Consider the following 22,152-nt stretch of genomic DNA (forward strand, 5'->3'; position numbering starts at 1 on the left):
CCGTATTTACCAAGAGGGTTGACTCCCGTTTTTATTTTATTTTCTTGGGGTTTATAATTTTTATTTCCCTTTGGCAACACAAGGACAAAGAAAAGAAGGTCGATTATTTTCATTTTGAATTTTATTTTATTGCTTTTATTCCTTTAAATGCAAACTAATGATTGCATTGATTCTAACTTTATCACAAATGGTTAATTAGTTGAGTCGTTGATTAAATAAATTGGTATTTTCTATTTGTGTAAGATCGAGTCCTTCGTCAACCAAACACTACAACACAAGGTGACATCAAATTTCAATATTTTTCTAATTTTGACATGTCCGGCATTTGTCTTTTATGTCATCTTACTTAAGTTACGAATCTACAAATGTTAAATCAGTAGATTATCTTAGATTTTAAATGAACTTTGCGCAGAAATAAAGTTGTTGTCTTATGTCATATCATGGATTAAATAAGGCGGAATACACCTGACAACCCTTTAAACTTGTCAAGAATTCATTTAGACACTCGAGCTATAGTTTATTCGGATTGAGCGCCTGAACATATGATAAAATATTTCTATTAGACAATTTCAATTTTGGAAAAGTTTATGTGCATGTTCTCAAGAACTCATTACGTAGATAAGTTAACCACTTTTAGTTATATACATTAGGGTCAATAAGCCGTAAGATCTCAGACCTATTCCAATTGAGGTAGATGTATACAGGATGGTGCAAGCATATTTTATGTGGTTAACTTATCTACGTAATAATCGCCTGAGAACACGCACAAATTTTTTTCCAAAATTTGAACAGCAAGCGTCTAATAGGAATATTTTATCATGTGTTTAGAGAAAAATACCCTCTACAACGGGAAACAAGAAAAATACCCTCTTTAGCCAAATGCCTTCTCTTTATTACTTCTTCATCTACTTGACTTATTCTTTTCTCTTATGAAGAAAATAGACATAGCCTCTATTTGGTTGTGTTTATGGTTTTATGGTTCCACCCTTAAGGTAGAGTACCCATTAGCATTTCAGAAAATGAATTGCTTCAAAGCACCACTCATATTAATCATGTTCATCATGGTTTTCTCCATATCTTGGGACTTAGTTTTTTCTCAAACCACCACCAACAAGTGTGTCCTGGATATTAACATTTCCTCATCATCATCACCGGGGGAGACCTGTACAACTTTAGACAGCAATTGGGATGGTTTTTTAACTCAACCTTGTTGTGGATTACCTTTCAACAGATATTTACGCGCATTGTCGCTTTGGACCAACCAAACGAGACTTATCTTTCTCAATTCCACACAACAGATGGACTGCTTAACTTTGATGAATAACAATAGTACTGATAATTTTAGCTGTGGCATTGAAAAGTTGACAAGTGGTGCAGGAGGCTGCTCTGATTATTCAGATGTCGATGTTGTGAACGAGTTAGGAAGCAAATTGAAAAGTCTAAGAGATGACTGTAAGCTAATGGATCCAGAAGGAGGATGCAATCAGTGTTTGAGGACATGGAGAGAAATAGCTTCCACGTCGAAATATGATTCAATGAAACTTGAAGATGACATTTGTAGATTTAGTGTGCTGATTTTGTTAACAAGCCAAAGAGTTTCTGATGAGGGTTGGATTGACAAAATCTTTCATTGCCTAGGAGATAATTCTCTCCCTTTAGGTAAGTCTACTTCTTGTTATAAACATATTTAAGCTTTATATTTAACTGTGATCTTGATTCTTGATTGATCATTGTACTGTGCAGCATCTTTTGCAGATGAGAGTGGAAATGAAACTAGACGTAGAACTAAGTTTAAAACTGGTAAATCTTGAAATTTATATTCATAAAAATTACCACTGGGTTTCAGGACAAAAAGAGTGTTATTTTGGCTAAGCATTGGTTAAATATGCAGATCTTTGGATTCTAATTGGTGGTATAGTGGGGCTTGTGGTAATAATAATCGTTGCGTTGTTGATCTTACTGAAAAGGAAGACTGAAGTTAAACCATCAAGTGGAAGATATAGTAAGCCCTCTACATCAACAATCATTGACTAGATTATTGTTCTGAATGTTTTAGCTCATAGTAATTCTGATTCTTGTTGACAGTATCAGATGAATCCGGAGAATCAAGTTATCGTGGACTATCCCTTAAAGAAATTTACTCCGCGACTGACAATCTTAACATGTCTAACTTCATAGGTCAAGGCATAGCTGGTAAGACGAAATCGAATGATGTACTAGTTGGCCTAGTCTCCTTATTGTTTTAAGTATAAAAGATCCTCAATTTAAATTAGAATTTCCAATTCTCCTCTTTATGGATTGGTTCCTTTTGAAAGTTGGATATTGAAATGATCATGTTTTACAGGAAAAGTATACAAAGGCATTCTGGCAGACAGACAACATGTGGCAATTAAGCACATAATTAAGGATGAACAGATGGAAACATTTGTTAGAGAAGTTACAAGTCTCTCGCATATCAAACATCCGAACCTTGTATCCTTGCTAGGCCACTATGATGGACCAAACGAGTGTTTTCTAGTTTATGAGCTATGCCACAATGGAAATCTTTCCGAATGGCTATTTGGTATGTTTTTTGTCTTTGGAAATTTCTGATCTTTTTGTTGACCTAGATTGTATACTGTCCTGATTTCTATACCCCGGATGAGCAGGTAAAAGTAAATATCTCTCGTGGAGACGAAGACTAGAAATTGCACTTGATTGTGCCCACGGTCTCCTCTTTCTCCACTCGTATCCTCAAGGATCAATTGTTCACCGGGATATCAAGGTTAAATCTTATTTTACATCCATTATCTGCTCTTCATTTTCTAAAAGTTCTCAGTTTATGTTTCTCTTTTTTGGTGAAATTTGCAGCCAGCAAACATTCTTCTATCTGCGAGCTTTGAAGCCAAACTCTCAGACTTTGGTTTGTCCAAAATTATTAACATTGGCCACTCATATGCTAGCTCCGAAGTGAGAGGAACCTTTGGTTATGTTGATCCTGAGTACCAAAAGAACCGGCACGTTAATTCTTATGGTGATGTCTATAGCTTTGGGATAGTGCTACTACAGCTTTTATCTGGACAAAGGGTTATCAACTTGGATTTGAACAATCCAATGCCTCTAAGTAAAATGGTATACGTACTAACTCCATTTTCTCTTGCATTCTTTTCAAGTTCTTTTTTTTAACGCCCCTTTTTCGAATCATAGGCGAAAAACTTGACTAAAGGTGGGAACATCAAAGAATTTGCTGATTCCAAAATGGAGGGGAAATTCTCAATGGAGGCTTTTGAACTTGTACTTAAGCTAGCTTTGACTAGCATTGGGCTTAAGCAGCAAAGACCATCTATGGAACAGGTGGTTGTTAAGCTCGAAGAGGCTCTTGATATATCAACAAGAGTTGAGTCTGTCCATCCTTAATGTACAGTCCACTTCTGTTTTTTTCCTACCCGAGATCAGAGGCGAATCCAGAATTTATAGTCAGTGGGTTCAAAAAGAGTTTAATACACAAGTATAATTCCCCCCCCCCCCCCCCCCCCACATATGTACTTATGGATCAAGCAGAAAGCAATGATTTTCGTTGGACCCATCCGCCTCCGTCCAAGATTGTATACAATTACTTAAGTTTCCTTTTATACACAGTTTGATCTCAATTAGGTGCCAACCGGGGGAATGTAGCTGAACAATCAAAGATAAAACAAGTATACTGATTGTACCAACTGAATCAGATAAAACAAGTAGTCCAAGAGTACAAGATTTCTTATTCACTTGAAGAGTACAAGGATTGATGTTTACATAACAACAATTCACATTAACATCAGAAACTATAGAGATACAAGTATACAAAAGCTTCATTCAAAAAACAGAAGCTGCAGCAGTGTAGTGACTAGCTCTTAAAAACTTGAGCCAAATCACCATTCAAGGAAAATAAAGCATCCTACACCATGGTGTATATATATACATGATGGATGCTTATAAAAAAATAATTACCACACATTAATGAATTGATCCTCTATAAAAACTGGAGTGATCAATCCAGAAGAGTAGGTCTTCTCATTGTACTCATGCAATAATCTGATGAGTGTACTAGCTTTCTTGCTTGCTTTTGAGTTACCTTCAGTGAGTAGGGAATATAAAGGTCCCATCACAGATGAGTTCTTTACTAAAACAGGAACTGCATCTGCCCCACCATTGATACACAAAGCCAGCAACAATGAGACACAGTGCTCCTTTGCTGCCCTTGAATTGCAAGAATTTAGAACATTGACAATAATAGGCAAAGCTCCAGCATAAAGAACAGCCATTGCTCCATCAAGCCTTTCAGAAAGAGTCGATAAAACTGCTAAAGAATCTGTAATGAGATCTTCCCTTTCGAAAGATTTCAACAGATTAACCACCAAGGGGACTAATCCAGCAGCAATTACTCTCCAGTGGTTTTCGGGTCGCATTAGGAGGCCAAAAATGGTGACCAAGGCATTCTTTTTTCCACGGTCAGTGCCATTTCTTAGCAGCTCCAAAAGTGATGGAATAAACTGCGGATTTTCTCCGATCATTTTACGGTACTCTTCTACTGATGTAAGGTAGAATAATGTACCAGCAGCATGCTGTCTAGCTTCCATCTTTAGCCCTTCCTTCAACACATCAAGTATCAAGAACAAACCACCATTTCCAACGATTATGCTTTTGCTCTTAGTGTTCTTTGAGAGGTTCAGTAAAGCAGCCATTGCATTTTCTTGACAAGAGGAATCCCTTGAAGTAATAAGATTCAGAAGAGGTGGTATTGCACCAGCTTCCACCAAACAAGACCTGTTAAAAATGCTTGTTTTGGTGAGCAAACGAATCTCGAAAGCAGCCTTATTTTGCTTTTCAAATGTTCCAGCAACTAGCCTGCCTACTAGAAAACTTGCAAGCAACTTCATAGCCTGCTCATTAGCCACACTACTTGTAGCAGCAGATTCAAAAGCATCGCGATTTCGCCTCGCAGTTTCCACAAACAGAACGCCATTCGCGGAACGATACTGTTTGATCAACACCTTCAAAGCCAAATTAGGAACCAAATCAATGCTCGTTAACCTCTCACCTGTCTTTGGACAAGTGGAATTTCCAGCTCTAAACCATCTGAGGATCGAAGACCGATCATACGTGTGACCTGAGGCTATTGTCACTGGATCACTCATGATTTCAAGAGTAATTGGACACCTAAAATCATCAAGATTCAAGAACCTGATGACTTGATCTCCATTTGTACTCCCTCCATTGATTTGTCTAGTGGCTGCATTATCCAAAACTTCAAACAGAGTTCCCCTGCAGTAAATCATGAACCCCATTAAGCTACTAAGAATCCCCATATCTCTTTTCTCCTTTGTATTTCCCTCTAACAAAATCTCATTATCCAAGAACTTAACTTCTCTATTGCCCTCACCCCAATGTTTAATCCCTAAATAATCAAGAACCCTTTTTAGATCACTTGATTCTGGAATAATTCCATCTCCAAGTTGATCCAAAATCTTCAAAACATTCCCCTCCATTCTCCTATCATCCATTTCCACATCAAACTTCAACTTAAAAGCTTGATTTCTCACAAACTCCACCACTTCTTTAACTTCAACAGAAACATCCATTTCATCTAAAGGAAGAACATCAAGTGCCACAGCAACAGCTCTTGCCAGCATTTGAAACTGGCAAGAAACATCCTCGGATTTGGCTAACATCCATATTCTAGAGTCTTCTCTGCTACAATCTTCCAACAAGAACTGAAACTTTTGGAAGATAAAATGGATCTCTGATAAGCTCAAAATGCTAGAATATGCAAATCTTGAAACCCCATTTGGGATTTCTTTAAGAACAATGAGAATATCCTCAATCAAACGAATCGAATTTCGAGCATTCTTCTTATTGGTAAAGAAAGTTTTTGACTTGTATTCACATATTGTTTGGCCTAGTTGGATCAAAGATGTAACAAGGCTAGAAAAAGATACAGTTTCACTAGGACGAATAGCCGGAAAATTCAAAATCCGGCGAGTGAATTCGTTAGACTTGTTGATCATTGAGGAAAATGAAAAAAAGATCAAGAAAGGAGATCAAGAAAACAAAAAGAAAGATCAAATCTAAGGAACTATACAAGATAAAGTATATATGAACAAAAGGGAAAAGTGTGTATATGGATTTATGTGAACAAACTTTTAGTAGGTTTGTGTATGAGATTGTTAAAGTAGTTGGCTCTATATATATAGGTTGTTAGTTGAAAAAATTTATGGAAGGACACGTGTTACAGGATCAAGGGGTGTTTGGAGATCGAATGGTTTAGATTTCGACAATTTACTTGAGATGGAGAGTTGACTAGGATATTTATAAAGGATGGTTCATGGAGACTTCCATAAAATAATAAAAGTACAGCACGTAGTATGGGGAACCTCGTGGAGGAAGAAGGGTACGTGAAGGGACGTTGCCGACGCTTTAGAATTATTAACGTAGTAGTGACATTATTATCATGTTGAAAGAAAAGACATTATTGACATGCTAATTAATGTGTAGTTAAGCAAATTTTTGCTATAGTTTATGTTTGAAGTCAAGTAGCCTTGAAAAGGAAGAAAGAAGGCAAGTGACTTGATGAGAGGTTTATTTGGTGTAAATCAAAGGTTGCGAGGAGATTGATTATTGTCCAATTAATATATTATGATTCTATGTTATAAATAATAAAGGTCCAAATTCGCCTTTATATTTTGCAAAAAGGTCTAATTTTGCACTCCGTAAGAAGTTTGGCTCATCCGTCTCCTTGTCATTATAATTTTGGCTTGAAATGGCCCTTAGTTACTAACATACCAATATTATGTAGGGAAAAAGTCCATATTGGCTTCTATATATGGTATATGTGAAAGCTATTAACTTTGCCCTTCGACGAAATAGACTATACAAAGAATCCACTTATTTTCACTGCACATTCTTTCTTTTACTTTAACCATGCTACCACCGACCATTCCAACATCAACCACGGTACCGATTCTACCATCCCTCAACCAATTTGCCCTCACAACTCATGTCTACTACATTTCCATCACTTTTAATTAGTCGTTAGCAATTGCGCCCTGATCTTCTCTATTAATCTCATATATATATATGAAATCCGCTCCTCCATTCACCATTCATCACCACAAATCACAACTTTCATTACCACTCATCCATGCATGATAGTTTCTTCAGAAGAACATCATCAGTCTTCATCTTTAAAATAACTCCAAAACTTCAAAACGAATTCGCCAAAATGGAGCTGACAAAGAACCAGAAAAGGAGATTTTTTTTTTCTCTTTTCTTTAGCCAAGACGCATTTTAGCTGAATTTCTTCGGGTTGTAGCGACATTGTAGCCACGTGGCAAGTTTATATGATAATTTAAAGACTAATAAATATCCCCCCGCCCTCCGTTACAATTTATGTGTCTTAATTACTATTTGAAGAGCCAAAAGATATTTTCTTTGACCATCATTTTTTCAAATATTTTCTAAATATTTTGAATTGTTAAGTGTTGTGACTTTATAGTATTTTTATGTAGTTTCTATATATGTAAATTTTATTTAAAAAATAATGACGATTCTATGTCTGAATTCACACAGAGCATTAGTTAGTTTGAATTTGGAAATAAGCCACATAAATTGAAACGAAAAAAGTATATAATAAGGAAAAGGTCCGAATTTTTCCTTGCGGTTAAAAGTTTGGTTCAATCATTACCCCGCCGTTGGTAACTAAGGGTAATTTCGAGCCAAAATTGTAACCATGAGAACATGGATGAGCCAAACTTCTAACGGAAGGTAAAGTTAGACCTTTCTGTAAAGTATAAAGGCTAATCTAGATCGTTTTCCTTTTATATGTAATGCCGTAATAACAATCAATTTATACATACGTACCTTAATTATTTTATAGGTATTTATCACCTATCACTAGCACATGTAATTGAGTTACTCTGACTACCAAAATTTCAGCGATTAGAAAAATCACCTACTTAGTATTTTTTATATTTTTTATTCAATTTCATTAATTATTAGGCTATACTCTTGAGTGCTTTGAAGGGTCAATGACTTAAAATTTGGTCTTAGAACAGTTTTATTTCTTCAGATTCTGGAATAGTACGTATTATATGAGTTGGCATTATGCATGTTATGAAATTTAATAATGGAATGGGAATAAAAACAAGTCAGCAATTACTAGGACAGATAAGAGGCACCGGCAAAATTTCAGCATTAAATCACTCGATGTACATATTATTAAAATTTATAGATGTACTATGAAAATTGTATAATGCATCGAAGTTGGAGGCTTCGTTTAATGTGAATATATGATCTTGTGATATGTTGGAATTTATATTCCATTTTCGAGGAGCTCTATGAAAATTATACTCTCTCCGTTCCATAATAAATAGTGTTTTAGGCTTTTCATTTTGTTTCAAAATAAGTAGTGTTTTAGAATTTCAAGAAGAAATTGATCTTGTTCTTCCAAACTTACCATTATTTATAATCAAGAATCATTAAGTAGTTTTTCCTTTTCTTAGGCATTAATTAGGGGTATGTTAGTAAAAACACTCATAATTTTCTAGGAGTGAGCAATTTCTTAATGGATGTGCATAAGCTAAAAACACCACTTATTATGGAACAGAGGGAGTATTTTTTTTTTTTTTTTTGGTGAAAGGGTTGATTCTTATTGGCTGTAGACTTGCTAACTCATGTTAATTATGATTATAACAATGTCAATAAGTGTCCGGACAAAAGTAAAGCCATATTTGTTTGCACTTAATGAATGTCTTAATCTTAATTATTTAGATCTCAGATATTAAGTGTTTGTTTATAGATCTGAATCTTAATTATTCAGATCCTAATCATTAAGTGCTTTTGTTTTTATAATTTTACAATCACTTAATGGATCTAAATAGATCTGAATGATTAAGATCTATAACAAAGTCTTAGGTCCATTTGTATGTATTAAGATTAAGAGATCTGAATTTGAATGCACATCTGAATGATTAAGATGTTGTCTCTAGATCTGAACACTGAATGATTAAGATTATTTGTTTTCAACATTTGAATGTGTATAATTTATTTATTATTATACATAATAAATAAACAATTCAAACTAAAAGTAATGAAATATTAAAAAAATAAAAATTTAATAAAATGAAATTATTATTTAATAAAAAATAAAACATCTATGTTCGCTAGTGATAGTGGAGATGGTTTGTAGTGATAAGGGTTGGTGCTAGTCGCTAGTAAGGGTGGTGGTGATAGTTGTGATAGTGGAGATGGTTGGTGTTATAGTGACTGGCGTAATAGTGGATATTGGTAGTGGTGGTGGTGGCTGTGATTGTGATGGTGGAGTTGTTTGATATTAGTAGTTTGCGTTGTTAGTGCGATGGCTGAAGATGTGTGGTGGTTGACAATGGTGCTGGGGATAGTTGGCGATGGTGCTAGTTCTGATGGCGGAGGTGGTTGGTAGTAGGTGTTACAGTTTGCTTTTTACGCTGGTTAAGGCATAAAAGCTACTACGAACTCGTTGGTGCTCTTTCGGACTTTGTTTTTTGAAAAGAGTAGCCAGCTAATTTTTATGAAATTAGGAAAATCAGGGGTGAAGGGATTATTCAAATACAATGAAAAATCCTTCGTAATCCAGATTTCCAGGTAAGGGTTCTGATGATCCCCTGGGGAAGGTGTTAGGCATCACAGTATTAAGGATCTGTACTATACAGTTGAACTTCGAATTCCAATGTATGAGTATTTGCATGAACCGTTTATTTAGTAGCTATTCCCGTATTCAAAATCTGTCATCTGCATATCATTTGGTTTTGAGAAGAATTGAATATATCCCTTATATATATAGGATACCTAGGTTCGGATTTATGATATCCGGATACAAATAGTTTTCTTTATATATAAGGATAATATATTGTTTTGTAAAATATAAGAGTTGTTTATTGGATAGGTAGGCGTAATTTTTATTCATGCTTAATCTCATATTTGACTTGGGTCAGTCTATTTTAATACGTTTGGAACGCCTTTCCTAGTACCTTTATAATTACGAACGGACTCGTGGCCTTGACTAATATAAAAGTTTTGCTATCTTATTTTTTGCACATATGTTATGAAAAGAAACTGGTTTTACCCTTTGCATTCGGGGTTAAAAAAAAACATGACCACTTATATATAGAAAAATCCCAATTTTGGGCTTGTCCCAGTGTTTAAATTCTGTTTTGCTTTCTTTCTTTTTCTCGGAAGTTCAGTTGGGTTTTAGGCCCAAAGCATATATCGGGCTTTGGTCCAAAATCTTTCTTTATTACGGGGCATGGCCCAAATCACTTTGGCTCAATTCTTTGTTTTGATCCAAAAAAATGTAGTCCAATTTGCAAAGAATGCACCCTTTAGCTTTGAAACTAATCTGGTTTTTTCTTTCAAAAGAGGTTGTAGTGTTTTCACCTCGAAATTCCTTTCATTCCTTTATTTTAACTCGTGTCAAAGTGATTTTACCGGTTTACCCATTTAATCTTGAAAAGCTATTATGCTAAATCCGGATTTTGAAAATCGGTTTTAGGGACTTAGAGTCAATCTAAACGGCATAAGTACCGTTGTCCTATGACATGAGTTTTTACAAGTTTACAAATACATGAAGACTCAAAAAATGGAAAAAAGACAATAAGCAAATAACATAAAGACTAGGGGCGTACCAAGCCCCTAGCCAGCCATTTTCACCCATGGTTGGGCCTTCTGCGGGCCACGCTATTTACGTCGTCTTCGCGGACTCAATATCTTCGAGGAAAGAATTTTTCTTATTGGGCCAGGCAGGCTGACCTGACCCGAGTGGTCATGTGGTGAGGGGGGAAAAAAAAAGGGAAACCGGTTAGTTATATTTACCGAACTTATCACATTCATAACTATACAAATATATATATATATATATATATATATATATATTTTCACCCATGGTTGGGCCTTCTGCGGGCCAAGCTATTTACGTCGTCTTCGCGGACTCAATATCTTCGAGGAAAGAATTTTCCTTATTGGGCCACGCAGGCTGACCTGACCCGAGTGGTCATGTGGTGAGGGGGGAAAGAAAAAGGGAAGCCGGTTAGTTTATATTTACTGAACTTACCACATTCATAACTATATATATATATATATATATATATATATATATCAAATAAATCTATAAGTCTTGTAATTATCACATTTCTCTCCACCTCTGAGCTTCTATTAGTAAGAATTCAAGAAGCTATAGGGGAAAAGTCGTCATCCCCCGTATTCCTGATGCTGCACAAGTTCTAAAGGGTTTCGTGAACCCCCGACATGGCTGGTTACTAGGGAGGGGCTTAAGACCAGGCCCCAAGTACTACTTTTGCTCCCAAACCAATATAACCAGAAGAAGAAGGGAGGATAACATAACACCTCAAAAAGAAAAGAAAAAAACTAACATAAGATGTCATACAAAGATGTGACCATCAGCAAGTAGAAGTAACAAGTATAGTGTAAGTAGAGGCAAGAGCTAAAACACATGACCCCGAGCTAGACAGAGAACAACCGCAGTACATGGATATGAAGTAAGCAGGGACAAGTCATATAGTCAAGGTAGACAAAGAGCATTTGCATAATGGTCATGAAACGACAGAGGGAGGATCATAACTCACAGCCATGGGTGGACAAGAAGCAAGATCATGATACATGACCATGTATGAAACCAATTAGTTGTAGTATACAGACATGGGGTGAACAGGGATAAGGAAAAACCAGGGCATATGATCATAAATGAACAAAACGCAAGCTATAGTATGCAGAAGAGCAGACAAGAATAAGAATACAAGATACATGATCATGGATAAAACAACATAAGTTGTAGCAGGTAGAGAAGGTAAACCAAATAAAACCCATAATATATAGTTTTGAATAGGCAAGATAAGAGGAAGTATATTAGTAAAGAGACAGACAGGAACAAAACCAGCACATAGTCATGAGGGAAATTCAAACAGGGTGCAATCATTTAGTTGAGATAATAAAGCAAAACCAATGCATAATCATGAAAAGGAATTCAGAACTATATGCCACACACAGGTGGGATAAGTAAAAAAGGAATCAATATATGGTCATGGAAATGGATCAAAACAGCAGAACTGCAGGCTACATTTAGATGAGATAAGTGAAGGAAGAACCCATACATAGTCAGGAAAATGAACTCAGAACTGCATGCCATACTCAGTAAGAACCAATATCTAGCCATGGAAATGAATTCAATAGCATGCCATATTCAGATAGCATGAGTACAGCAAGAACCAATATGTAGTCATGGAAATGAATTCAAACAGCATGCCATAGGCAGGGGACAAACAAAAGCAACTTTGAGATACATGGTCATGGCATGGGCAAGGCAAGATCAAGATTTGATACCAGGGTAATAAAACACAGAAAGGAAAACAACAACTATATTCCCAAATACAAGTAGAGTCCTGAGATAGAGGTGGAAATATGAGGAACTCAAAAGGTTTTCCCTAGGATTTCCAGGCATTTAATCTCTTATTTTTTCTGGCTTATTGATGGCAGAAAGGAACAGACAAATGTACAAGGCAACTCACATGTCCCATAGACCACAAAGAATGCCATGGCACCTCTTATTTGGAGGAAAATGTGTTGTCATCCAAGTTTTATTGGTTCTCCCCAATCCTCACTCCAGGGTCCCTTTTAAAAAGGCTTTCTTAAGTTATGTGACTTAGAGTTTATGTCAGCACACTGCTAATTTCATTCCTCATTAATCAACCAGTGGAAAAATAGTAAAGACAACTAACACTTCAAAATCATATTTTATCTTTTACTTAATCCTAAGTTCTTGCAAACAAACCATTATTTGGCCTAAGTGTGTGGTGAACTTGTATTAAAGCTGACACTAACCCCAGATTTCTCAACCCCAAAACAACATTTAGGTGAAAATATACTCACATTAGACAGGAATAAAGAGACTCCAAACTTAAGGCAGGACACATATTCACACAAAGTCACATATACCAAACAAAATTTGGATTGGAAAAGCCGTTAAAACAACCATACATGACTATACTGAACTTTAATGATAATCAGACCTCAACCAATAGTGTCACATGAGTCCAATGAGCCTGGACTATTACATGGTTGGCATTCAAGTATGATCAAGCAAAGTAAAAGCTCATGGACACATAGATTAGTTAAGCCTGAGCATGTGCAGCACAATTAAATAAATGCAGACCTAAACCAACACATAACTGACCATTTATCAACATGTAAGCCATACTTAGGTAATCACAGGTGGAATAGCACAGGACTGACCATACAAAGGCAAGATTAAACCTTATGGATTTGACTAATCATAGACAAAACTGATCATGTAGACAGGATTAATATGCTACATTGCTGAGCACTGGCCTAAAGGATAATTGTGTGGACTATAGGTAGTTAAATGCAGCATTGTGTCAAACTTACATAGCACAGCATCACAAGATCAGGCTTAAGGCAAACTAATTTGGATCAAATAACACTGTTGCACATTGTGGATCAAGGTTTTCATATAGTTAGCATTCAGAGGTATGATTAAGTGAAATATGACCTAGTTGATTCATGATTTCATGATTAGGCTAGAATGGGCATATATAGCATATTTATGCAATTACAAGCCTGAACTAGCATAGAATTAGTCATCATTAAACATGTAGCTCATACTTAGGCAATTATAGAATGGAAATGCACATGATCCCCTTACATCAGGGTAAAAATGAACTCTCATGAACTAAACTAATCATTTAAACAGAATTATTCACACAAAAGGGATTAACAAGACCAGTGTTTTAAAAGGCATTTTCGGGGCGAGCCCTGGGGCGGGGCGTACCAAAAATGCCCCAGGGCGATGGGTCGAGGCGAAAGTCCCAAAAGGCGTACGCCCAGCAATTCGGGGCGAACGCCCAGGCGTTTAGGGCGAGTTTTTTTTGTTGGAGCGTGTTGGGGTGTAAGCCCCGAAAACTTCTTCAAACTAAAACGAAATTTGTTAAATAAGGCCTTAGTATAATGCCCAAATTCTCAAAAGTCAACATGTAATTACTCAAATGTTTTAAAAAGGAACTGAAACATTAAATTTAAAAGTCAAAACCTTTTTTTATTGCTAGAATGCCTAATATATGTTCTTTTCCAATTATTTATCTTGCCTTCTACTATCTCAAAAAAGTAACGAGCAGTCACTTGTACTTGTAAGTAGCGTATAATAGATTGTTCTAATTAGTTTTTTTGTGGGGGTGGAGCATATATATATATAGACGTAAAATAGATTGTTCTAATTAGTTTTTTTTTTTTTTGGTGGAGCATATATATATATATATATATATATATATATCACTTATTTATAGTTTTCTTCAATTTTTTACGCTATTTCACCTATTTAAAAGTATTTATTATAATTACATCATTTTATAAAATACTAAAAATTAAAACCCCATGGGGCTTACGCCCCGTGCCTCGGGGCTTACGCCTCACTGAGGCAGACGTAAAACGCCTCGCCTTAAGCCCTCGCCTTTTAAAACACTGAACAAGACTACCATTCTAAGGTTGAACATATAGCTAATCAATGCAGCCCCAAACATCAAATACAGATCTATAATAATACTATATACCATATAGTCAAACTGTAAAGAAAAACTGATCTAAGCTAAGCAAGGTTAATACATGTTGATCATAAATTGTCATAGCATTTACCAGAAAGGGTCATATAAATTAACAGGCACTTAAAGAAGTAAGAAACTATGACCAGCACAACAACATTAATTGAAAACTAACCATATAATAGCAAAAATAGCTCATAGAAATTACTAAAACTTAAAAATTAACAACAAGATAGAAAATTACCTTTTGTATGAGCAGCTGAATCAAGATTTGAACTTGGAGCCCTCTTTTGTGCTTCCAAATCCCAAACTCGAGCCACAAATACAAATAAAACACAGAGAAGAGTACAGACTTTTGACTAAAAAAAAAGATTTTTTTACCCTCTTAACTTAAAATTATACTGATAAAAGCTATTCTCCCGAGTAAAACTCAATATGAAGCTGTTATATTCGGTTTTCCGCCTTTCTTTTTTTTTCGCCCCCCTTTGTGTCAAACATGAGGTTCTATTTACAGAACCATCTAAAATATCCTCTGAACGAAGAAAAACGATATGGGTCTTTCAATGTTTTACAAGTTCTATCTCAGGTCTAGCATTAAACGGTCCAGATCGAAAAAGGAAAAGCAATCAACGGCTTGCTTCGCGTCTTAATAGCTATAAATAAATAAAAAAAATAGCAAGATGTACAAGGATTGTACCTTAGTGGTGTGTTTGGAGGATTTAATCAAAGAAAGATGTGAAAAAGGACTTCCCAGCCATTACCGCGCCTCACACGCCTGCGCCACCTTAAAACCGGTGATGGGACAGCAGGAGAAAGGGAGAAGGGTGAGGCGGCGCTAGGGTTAGATGAGAACCCTAGCCGCTTGAGAGGGTAATGACCCCCCTTAGGGGTCTGATATTTTGAGAGGGAGTATTATATGTTTAGGCTTTGGGCCGGAAGGTCTCTTTTGGACTGGGCTCAGCCGTTTGGTTAAATGAGAAGAAGAGGGGCCTTTTGTATATTGTATACACATACAAGTGTATGTCAAATGTACACCTATGCGTAGGGGAAAAACGAGTATTTTTATAAAGTAGGCAAATACTTTAAATAGCTAATTATGATTGTAATTAATCAAATCACGGTCAAATTCGGTCGTAACTAATTTAAAAACACGACTGTTAAATTCATTTTAGCAAACATGGCCTCAATTGGCTTTAAAAACTAACTGATTGTTGCAATTATAACCTTTTATCTAGCTAATTGCAAAAATATCCTTAACTAATCTTAATCCGATTGATTATTTCAAATACAACCTCATTTTAGTAGTAATTAACCAATTAAAGCTAATTTGTGCTAGTGGCCTCAATTGATTGCTAATGGATTTGGTCATTTTGATTAAAGCCACTAGGAGGTTAAATTTGCAAAAATAACCCCAATCACCTTAAACCATGAATTGGTTAATTCAAATGTGGTCATTTACGTAAAATAATTAAATAATCAAAACCAATTTGCAAAATGACCCCTCTAATTAACTAAATTAATTACTAAAACAATTTATTAATTAAGCAATTATGCAAACACACAGAATTAAAGGTTGAGGGGTAAAATGGTCAATTCATTTAATTACTCAAATTCCTTGGATAAAATAAAATAAATTATTTGCTAATTAGACTTCTCCCTGACTTAACAATTAAATAAATAATTATTCAATTTTTTTTCTTTTGATTAATTCTAATAAAATGTTCCATAAATGTCATAAAATATCAATTAATTTCTAAATAATTTATATTGTCATGAAAATCCTTTTTATCAATCCAAAAGAATAAAACATTGACACAACAATTTTATAAAAATCTATTTAGACAAGATGCACAGCTCATTTTATTATCCAAGGACTCTGAGTAATTAAAATAAATTACGGAAGTCAAAAATTATGTGTCAACAGTAGGTTTTGACCGCAGTGGTGGTAATGGCTGATAGTGATGGCGGAGGTGACAGTGGTGGTGGTAATGAATATGATTATAATGATGGAGGTGGTAGGTGTGGTAGCGATTGACAGTAATGGTTGGCACTGGTGGTGATTATCAGCAGTGGTTGTGACGATGATGGTGGCTGGTGGTTGGCGATAGCGATGGTAGTGGCTAGTGGTTGCAGACAGAGGGATGGTGAAATATCCACACAGAAGTATATTTTAATGATATTAAGACCTTGTTCAAAATCTTAATGATTAAGACCTATTTAGACCAAATAAGTGCTGAAATCTTAATGTAAATAAATAAATGCACATCTGACCTCTAGTAAGTGTAAACAAATGAAGCCTATTAAGATGTCTAGTTAAAGATTTCTACAAAGATGCAGTTCATCACTACTGTGTCCACTTTCACTACTAACCACCAATGCCTCACACCATTATCAACTACCGCCATCCACCACCTACGACCACCATCATCAGCCACAACCATCACCACCACCAATCAAGTAAATTAGTTGGCACCAGTCACCACCATTTACAATCATCATCACCAACCACCAATCACTAACAACATTCACCATAACCATCTACCACTATATATCATCAATAACCGTCATCATTCACCAATACCATTTGCTATCACTATCGTCCACCATTATTATTAGTTTCCACCACCCATTACCATGATCAACAACCATTGTTAATCACTAGTCAGCCATCACCATCACTATTAACTAGCTATTACCCAGAACCACCACCATCACCCAACACAATTCCTAGTCAGAACTCACAACCGTCATCGCTAGCCATTATCACCTCTAACTATCATATACTTTTCTAAACATATTTTATCGATATAGTATTTAGATCAATTTAGTAATTTATTAAAATTTTATATTTATTAACATTTAAATAAAGACAATTTTTTTATATTCAGATGTTAAGAAAACAAACAATCTCAATATTTTAGTATTTATATCTTAATATAACATTTTAATATTCAGATTTAGATATCTAAATCTTAATGCACATCTTAACATTCAGATGCGCATTCAGATTCAAACATCTTAATCTTAATGAAAACAAATGAGGCCTTACTCATACTTAGGAGTCATTTGGTTGCGGTTAGGAATGGAGTTATTGATGTATATATTAAAACTAGTATAGCTAATGTTATGCTTGGTGGTTTTTTAATTGCTTTAATTAGGATAGAATTCTGCACATCAAGTATAATATTTTTTTTATCATTTTACAATATCGTATAAATAAAATATGCATAAGTTGTGAGTCAATTTATATATTATTTTATGCAGAATAAAATATGAAATAACTAATACATGAATAACTAAACCTTATTTAACTAAATTTTGTATCATTCTAACCAAAGAACCAGTGGCGGAGCCAGGATTTTTTACCAGGGGGTTCAAAAATATAAAAGAGTAAGAAACGAGGAAGACAAGGGGGTTCAACATCTACTATTTATACATAAAAAATAATTTTAACCTTGTGCATACATGGTAATTTTTTGCCGAAGGGGGTTCGGGTGAACACCCTGGCCACCACTTGGCTCCGCCACTGCCAGCAACCAAGCGGTACTTGTAATAATAAATCAATTAATATATGACATATTTTTATATACACTTTTGTCATTTAACTATAATTAAGATATATATTATTTTATTTCAATATATCACCTAAAGATTAATTAATATATTTTAATATAAATAACGAATGTCAACAAATCACTTTCCTTACAAATCTTCGTCCAACCAAGTTGTTATAGTGATAAAGCCAACATTTCTCTAAGAGCTATAATAAAATATAGGGGAAGTATGTCCTTCAACAACTTATTTCAAAACTTAAAAGATAAAGAAAATAAAAGAAAGGACTTTTTTCTATCTCAAAATTTTGCTTCTAGATTTTCATACAAAGCAGAATTTTTAATATTTCAAACATAACTTTTCTAATTTTATTTGCAAAATTACAACTTGCTATACCTTTCATATTATTCCTTTATATCTATTTAAAAATATATTAATATGGTTTGATCTTATGTTTAATTGATCAAATTATCCTTTAATATATAAAGGAAAAATATATCAAATCCTCCCCGAGCTACAATCCTTTTTTCAAAGAGATATTGGAACTATGCGGATACCTCTTTGAACCGGTTGGAAGTGAAATTAATAAAACCTTTTAAATGGAACACCAATTTTAAAGAAGAGGATAAATATCATGCATTAATCCTGTTTTGACACATTATTTTTCCCTTTTATATTGTCTTGACTTTTATTTTCTTTTAAAAAAACTCAAATTACCAAAAAAATACACCACCCCACCTCATCTCCTTCTTTCTGTCAGTATAAAAATTGAGAACCTACCATGCACCCTCACCCCCCCCCCCCCGCCTTCTTCTTCGTCTGAATTAGCTATCATTCTTAATTAGCTGCTATTTTATTAAATAAACTGTTAAATTAAGGAAAGTATATAAATATTTCATTTAAATTAAATACAGATTTAGAGCATTTTTCATGTCCTGAATCTCGTCGTTTAGTTACTGAGTTTTTCATTACTTTGGGTGGTAGCCTTATTAGGGGGAAGACTAAACAACATGTGGTTTTCTTGTCTTTATTGAGACAGAATATAGAACTATGAGTAAAGTTATGGCTGATTTATCTTGGATGGTGCACTTGTTATTAGATTTGGGGTTGAATATATAAATAAAGGGATCCCAGTTCTTTGTAATAGCCAGACAGCTATTCACATAACCAAAAAATATGTCTTTCACGAACGAACTAAACATATTGAAGTTAGATTGTTATATATTTTATTAAGGAAAATTTACAGCTCATAATTACCTTTAAGACTTATTTATTAATAATAGTTACTTTTTTTAATTATATTTGGTAGCTTAATTATTTATCAAATTATCATCTATAACTCGTTTTTGTAACTGCCAGTGTATTTCCCTAAAAATAAGGTACTTCTCTCCCACTTACCCACAATTTTTTTTTCCAAATATTTTTCTCTCACCTATCAAATCTATTTTCTCCCTCACCGCTCTTTCTCTCTCCGTTCCATCTCCTAGTCTTTTAAATTGATTTTCTCTCACCTACCAAATTTATTTTCTCCCTCACCCTTTTTCTCTCTCTGTTCCATCACCTACCCTAGATCTCATTTTCTCTTACAAATCAGAAGAATCCTACAGTAGTAGCAGCAGCCATGGCCGATGACGGAGTGAAGCTTTATTAAAAAGAGCCATGGTCCACTACGGAGTGAAGCCATGGTCGATGACGAAGTGAAAAAAAAGAGCTCTAACAACGCTGAAGGACGACGGAGTGAAGCTTTATTAACTAGTCCAATTGAAAGTCTTTATCTCCGATTAACGTCCTTTTTGTAGCAATCTGAGACTACTCGCTTCATTCCTATGAGAACACCATTGATGAGAGTTGTGGAGCTTCATGTCCACCAAGTGTTTAATAAAATGTTTCAGTGTATTTCTGTGTATTAACAAACAAGAATTTAATTTTCAAAGATATTTCAAAGATATTATTTCGATTTGTATTTCAACGTATTTATCTTTTTTTGGTGTAAATATAGTGAATGTTCCAAATATAGAGCCTATTTTTACTACACTTTGTTTTCACGACTTTTGTATTTCGCTGTATTTCAATGTATTTCTGCATTTTTTATTTCTAATTTATGAAACAGTTTCTAATATATTTCATTGTATTCCATTGTATCTACGCATACTACAACTTTATATTTCTTAAACAATTAACCATATTTCATTATAATTCAGTGTATATTTTTCTGTACTTGGAAGTTTTTAGATCTTTAGTGGTTTTTTAATACAAAAAGTTTTGATTGTGATAAAAGTTGAGAGAGATTCGTAAGCTTTTATGGAAGAACAACCATTATGCGTGATTTATGGGAAGTTTTAAATTGAATCCCATAATTTTTTTTTTTTTTAAAACTGTTCCATAAATAGGGCCTGATTTTACTCTTCAGTGATTGGTGTGAAATATGATTGATTTAATTTGACTTACTATTTAAAAAAGGAAAAGAATATTATGTTCCAAAAACATAGCCTATTTTTTCTCTCAGATTTTTTTTTTTTTTTTAAATATGTTCCAAAAATAGAGCCTAAATTTACTCTAACATATTTTGTATTTCTCTATATTTCGTTATATTTCACTGCATTTTAAAAATGCGAGATACAACTGAAATACAGCCAAAAGCAGCTACGAATTGTAAATCTTCAACTTGTAGCTATAACTAGTTAAGCTATTAAAAGGTAGCTATTTGTGTAAGTTTTACTTTTATTAAAACCGAATTAGTTGATGGCCTTATTCTTTCAGTCATGTACCTACTACTTCACATCCTGCTGATATTTTCATGAAGTCTTTAAGAGGTGCCCGCATCAATTTTTACTTGGCAAGTTGGGAGTGCGCACACCCTTCAACTTGAGAGTCCGCAACTTAAATAATTCCAAAAGTGGGATTTTGATCCAAAATAGCCCACAAAAAAAAGAAGTTACAAAAGTATCTCTTGCACACAAAATTAGTGCGTAATAGGACTTTATTGTGACGGTCACCGTTAAGACCTATTGCACACTAATTTTGTGCGCAATAGGAGTTTAATAAAATGCCCGACCGTCCCCACCATTTTTTTAAAATTATTTCCGCCATTAACACCCAAAACTCAAGGTCTCACGTTCCAAAAATGTTGTTTTCGTCTTACTTTTTAAGCCGAAAGTCAATATTCTCGGTATATTCAAGTCAAAGAACAAGTTTCGAAGCTTGAATTTTGGAATAAAGCATCGTAGAACTTGATTTCAAAAACTCAAAAACAACCTTTAATCTAGGTATTTTACTATGAATTTTCTAATTATATTGTTAAACATATTATTATCCTAAGCATGATTAATGTTTAATAGTTGTGGATTTCGGAAAAAAAAATACGCAATTTTTCTGTGCGCAATAGGGGCTATCCGCGCACTGCTCACCCCCCTTTATAATTTTTTTATTTGTTAATTATCTGATTAGTTAATTGTTAATTATTTGTTAATGATATATTATTTTTTAATTATTTGTTAATGATATGTTAATTGTTTGATTATAGGAAAATATACTAATCTCCTAATAATATCTTTATTTGTTAATTATCTAATTGTTAATTTATTTATTTGTAAAATTTTTTAATCCATGTTAATTACTAATGTGCTAACTAGTTATCTAATTGTATGTGTTATTCTAATTTTATGTGCTAATTAGTTATCTAGTTTTATGTGCTAATTAGTTATCTAATTTTATGTGTTAATCTGCCAATTAGAAATTGAACATCCTTAGTTTAGGATTGAACATCCTTAGTTAGGATTAAAAATATCATTAATATAATATTAGTTAGTTAATTGTAGTTAGTATAATAATTAATTAAAAATTATTAATTCGCAAATTTAGATAGTTAATATAATTTCCCGTTAAAAGATTAGTTAGTTAGTATAGTTTTTCGATAAAGGATTACATAACTAATATTACATGTTACTGATTAATTAAAAATTATTAATATAGATACAACACCTCC

General features: G+C 34.1%; 2 protein-coding genes and 1 long non-coding RNA gene across 3 annotated transcripts; 1 reads left to right on the top strand and 2 right to left on the bottom strand.

The window, feature by feature from the left end:
- Nucleotides 1-914: 914 nt before the first annotated feature.
- On the top strand, nt 915-3,624 carry LOC132067351 (probable LRR receptor-like serine/threonine-protein kinase At1g07550). Its single transcript, XM_059460555.1, has 8 exons — nt 915-1,659; nt 1,744-1,800; nt 1,892-2,002; nt 2,086-2,193; nt 2,345-2,563; nt 2,649-2,764; nt 2,851-3,111; nt 3,187-3,624. The coding sequence occupies exons 1-8, from the start codon at nt 930-932 to the stop codon at nt 3,394-3,396; spliced, it is 1,812 nt and encodes a 603-aa protein (XP_059316538.1). The 5' UTR covers nt 915-929; the 3' UTR covers nt 3,397-3,624.
- Nucleotides 3,625-3,705: 81 nt separating this feature from the next.
- LOC132067350 (U-box domain-containing protein 18-like) lies at nt 3,706-6,217 on the bottom strand. The gene has a single exon (XM_059460554.1). It carries the CDS (start codon nt 6,021-6,023, stop codon nt 3,963-3,965), a length of 2,061 nt encoding a protein of 686 aa, XP_059316537.1. The 5' UTR covers nt 6,024-6,217; the 3' UTR covers nt 3,706-3,962.
- Nucleotides 6,218-10,524: 4,307 nt separating this feature from the next.
- Nucleotides 10,525-15,545, bottom strand: LOC132067352 (uncharacterized). Its single transcript, XR_009417133.1, has 2 exons — nt 14,860-15,545; nt 10,525-11,023 (listed from the first exon to the last, which is right to left on the bottom strand). It is a non-coding gene; the product is annotated as an uncharacterized LOC132067352 (long non-coding RNA).
- Between the last annotated feature and the right edge of the window lie 6,607 nt (nt 15,546-22,152).

The sequence above is a fragment of the Lycium ferocissimum genome, chromosome 8 (assembly GCF_029784015.1).
Source record: "Lycium ferocissimum isolate CSIRO_LF1 chromosome 8, AGI_CSIRO_Lferr_CH_V1, whole genome shotgun sequence".
Classification (NCBI taxonomy): domain Eukaryota; kingdom Viridiplantae; phylum Streptophyta; class Magnoliopsida; order Solanales; family Solanaceae; genus Lycium; species Lycium ferocissimum.

What these genes read in the sequence shown, in the direction of transcription:
- LOC132067351 (XM_059460555.1), top strand. Translation starts at nt 930, where the DNA reads ATGAAGAAAATAGACATAGCCTCTATTTGGTTGTGTTTATGGTTTTAT. An exon ending in ACCATCAAGTGGAAGATATA is followed by an intron (nt 2,003 to 2,085) that starts GTAAGCCCTCTA and finishes TCTTGTTGACAG; the next exon opens with TATCAGATGAATCCGGAGAA. An exon ending in TCTTTCCGAATGGCTATTTG is followed by an intron (nt 2,564 to 2,648) that starts GTATGTTTTTTG and finishes CCGGATGAGCAG; the next exon opens with GTAAAAGTAAATATCTCTCG.
- LOC132067350 (XM_059460554.1), bottom strand. Translation starts at nt 6,023, where the DNA reads ATGATCAACAAGTCTAACGAATTCACTCGCCGGATTTTGAATTTTCCG.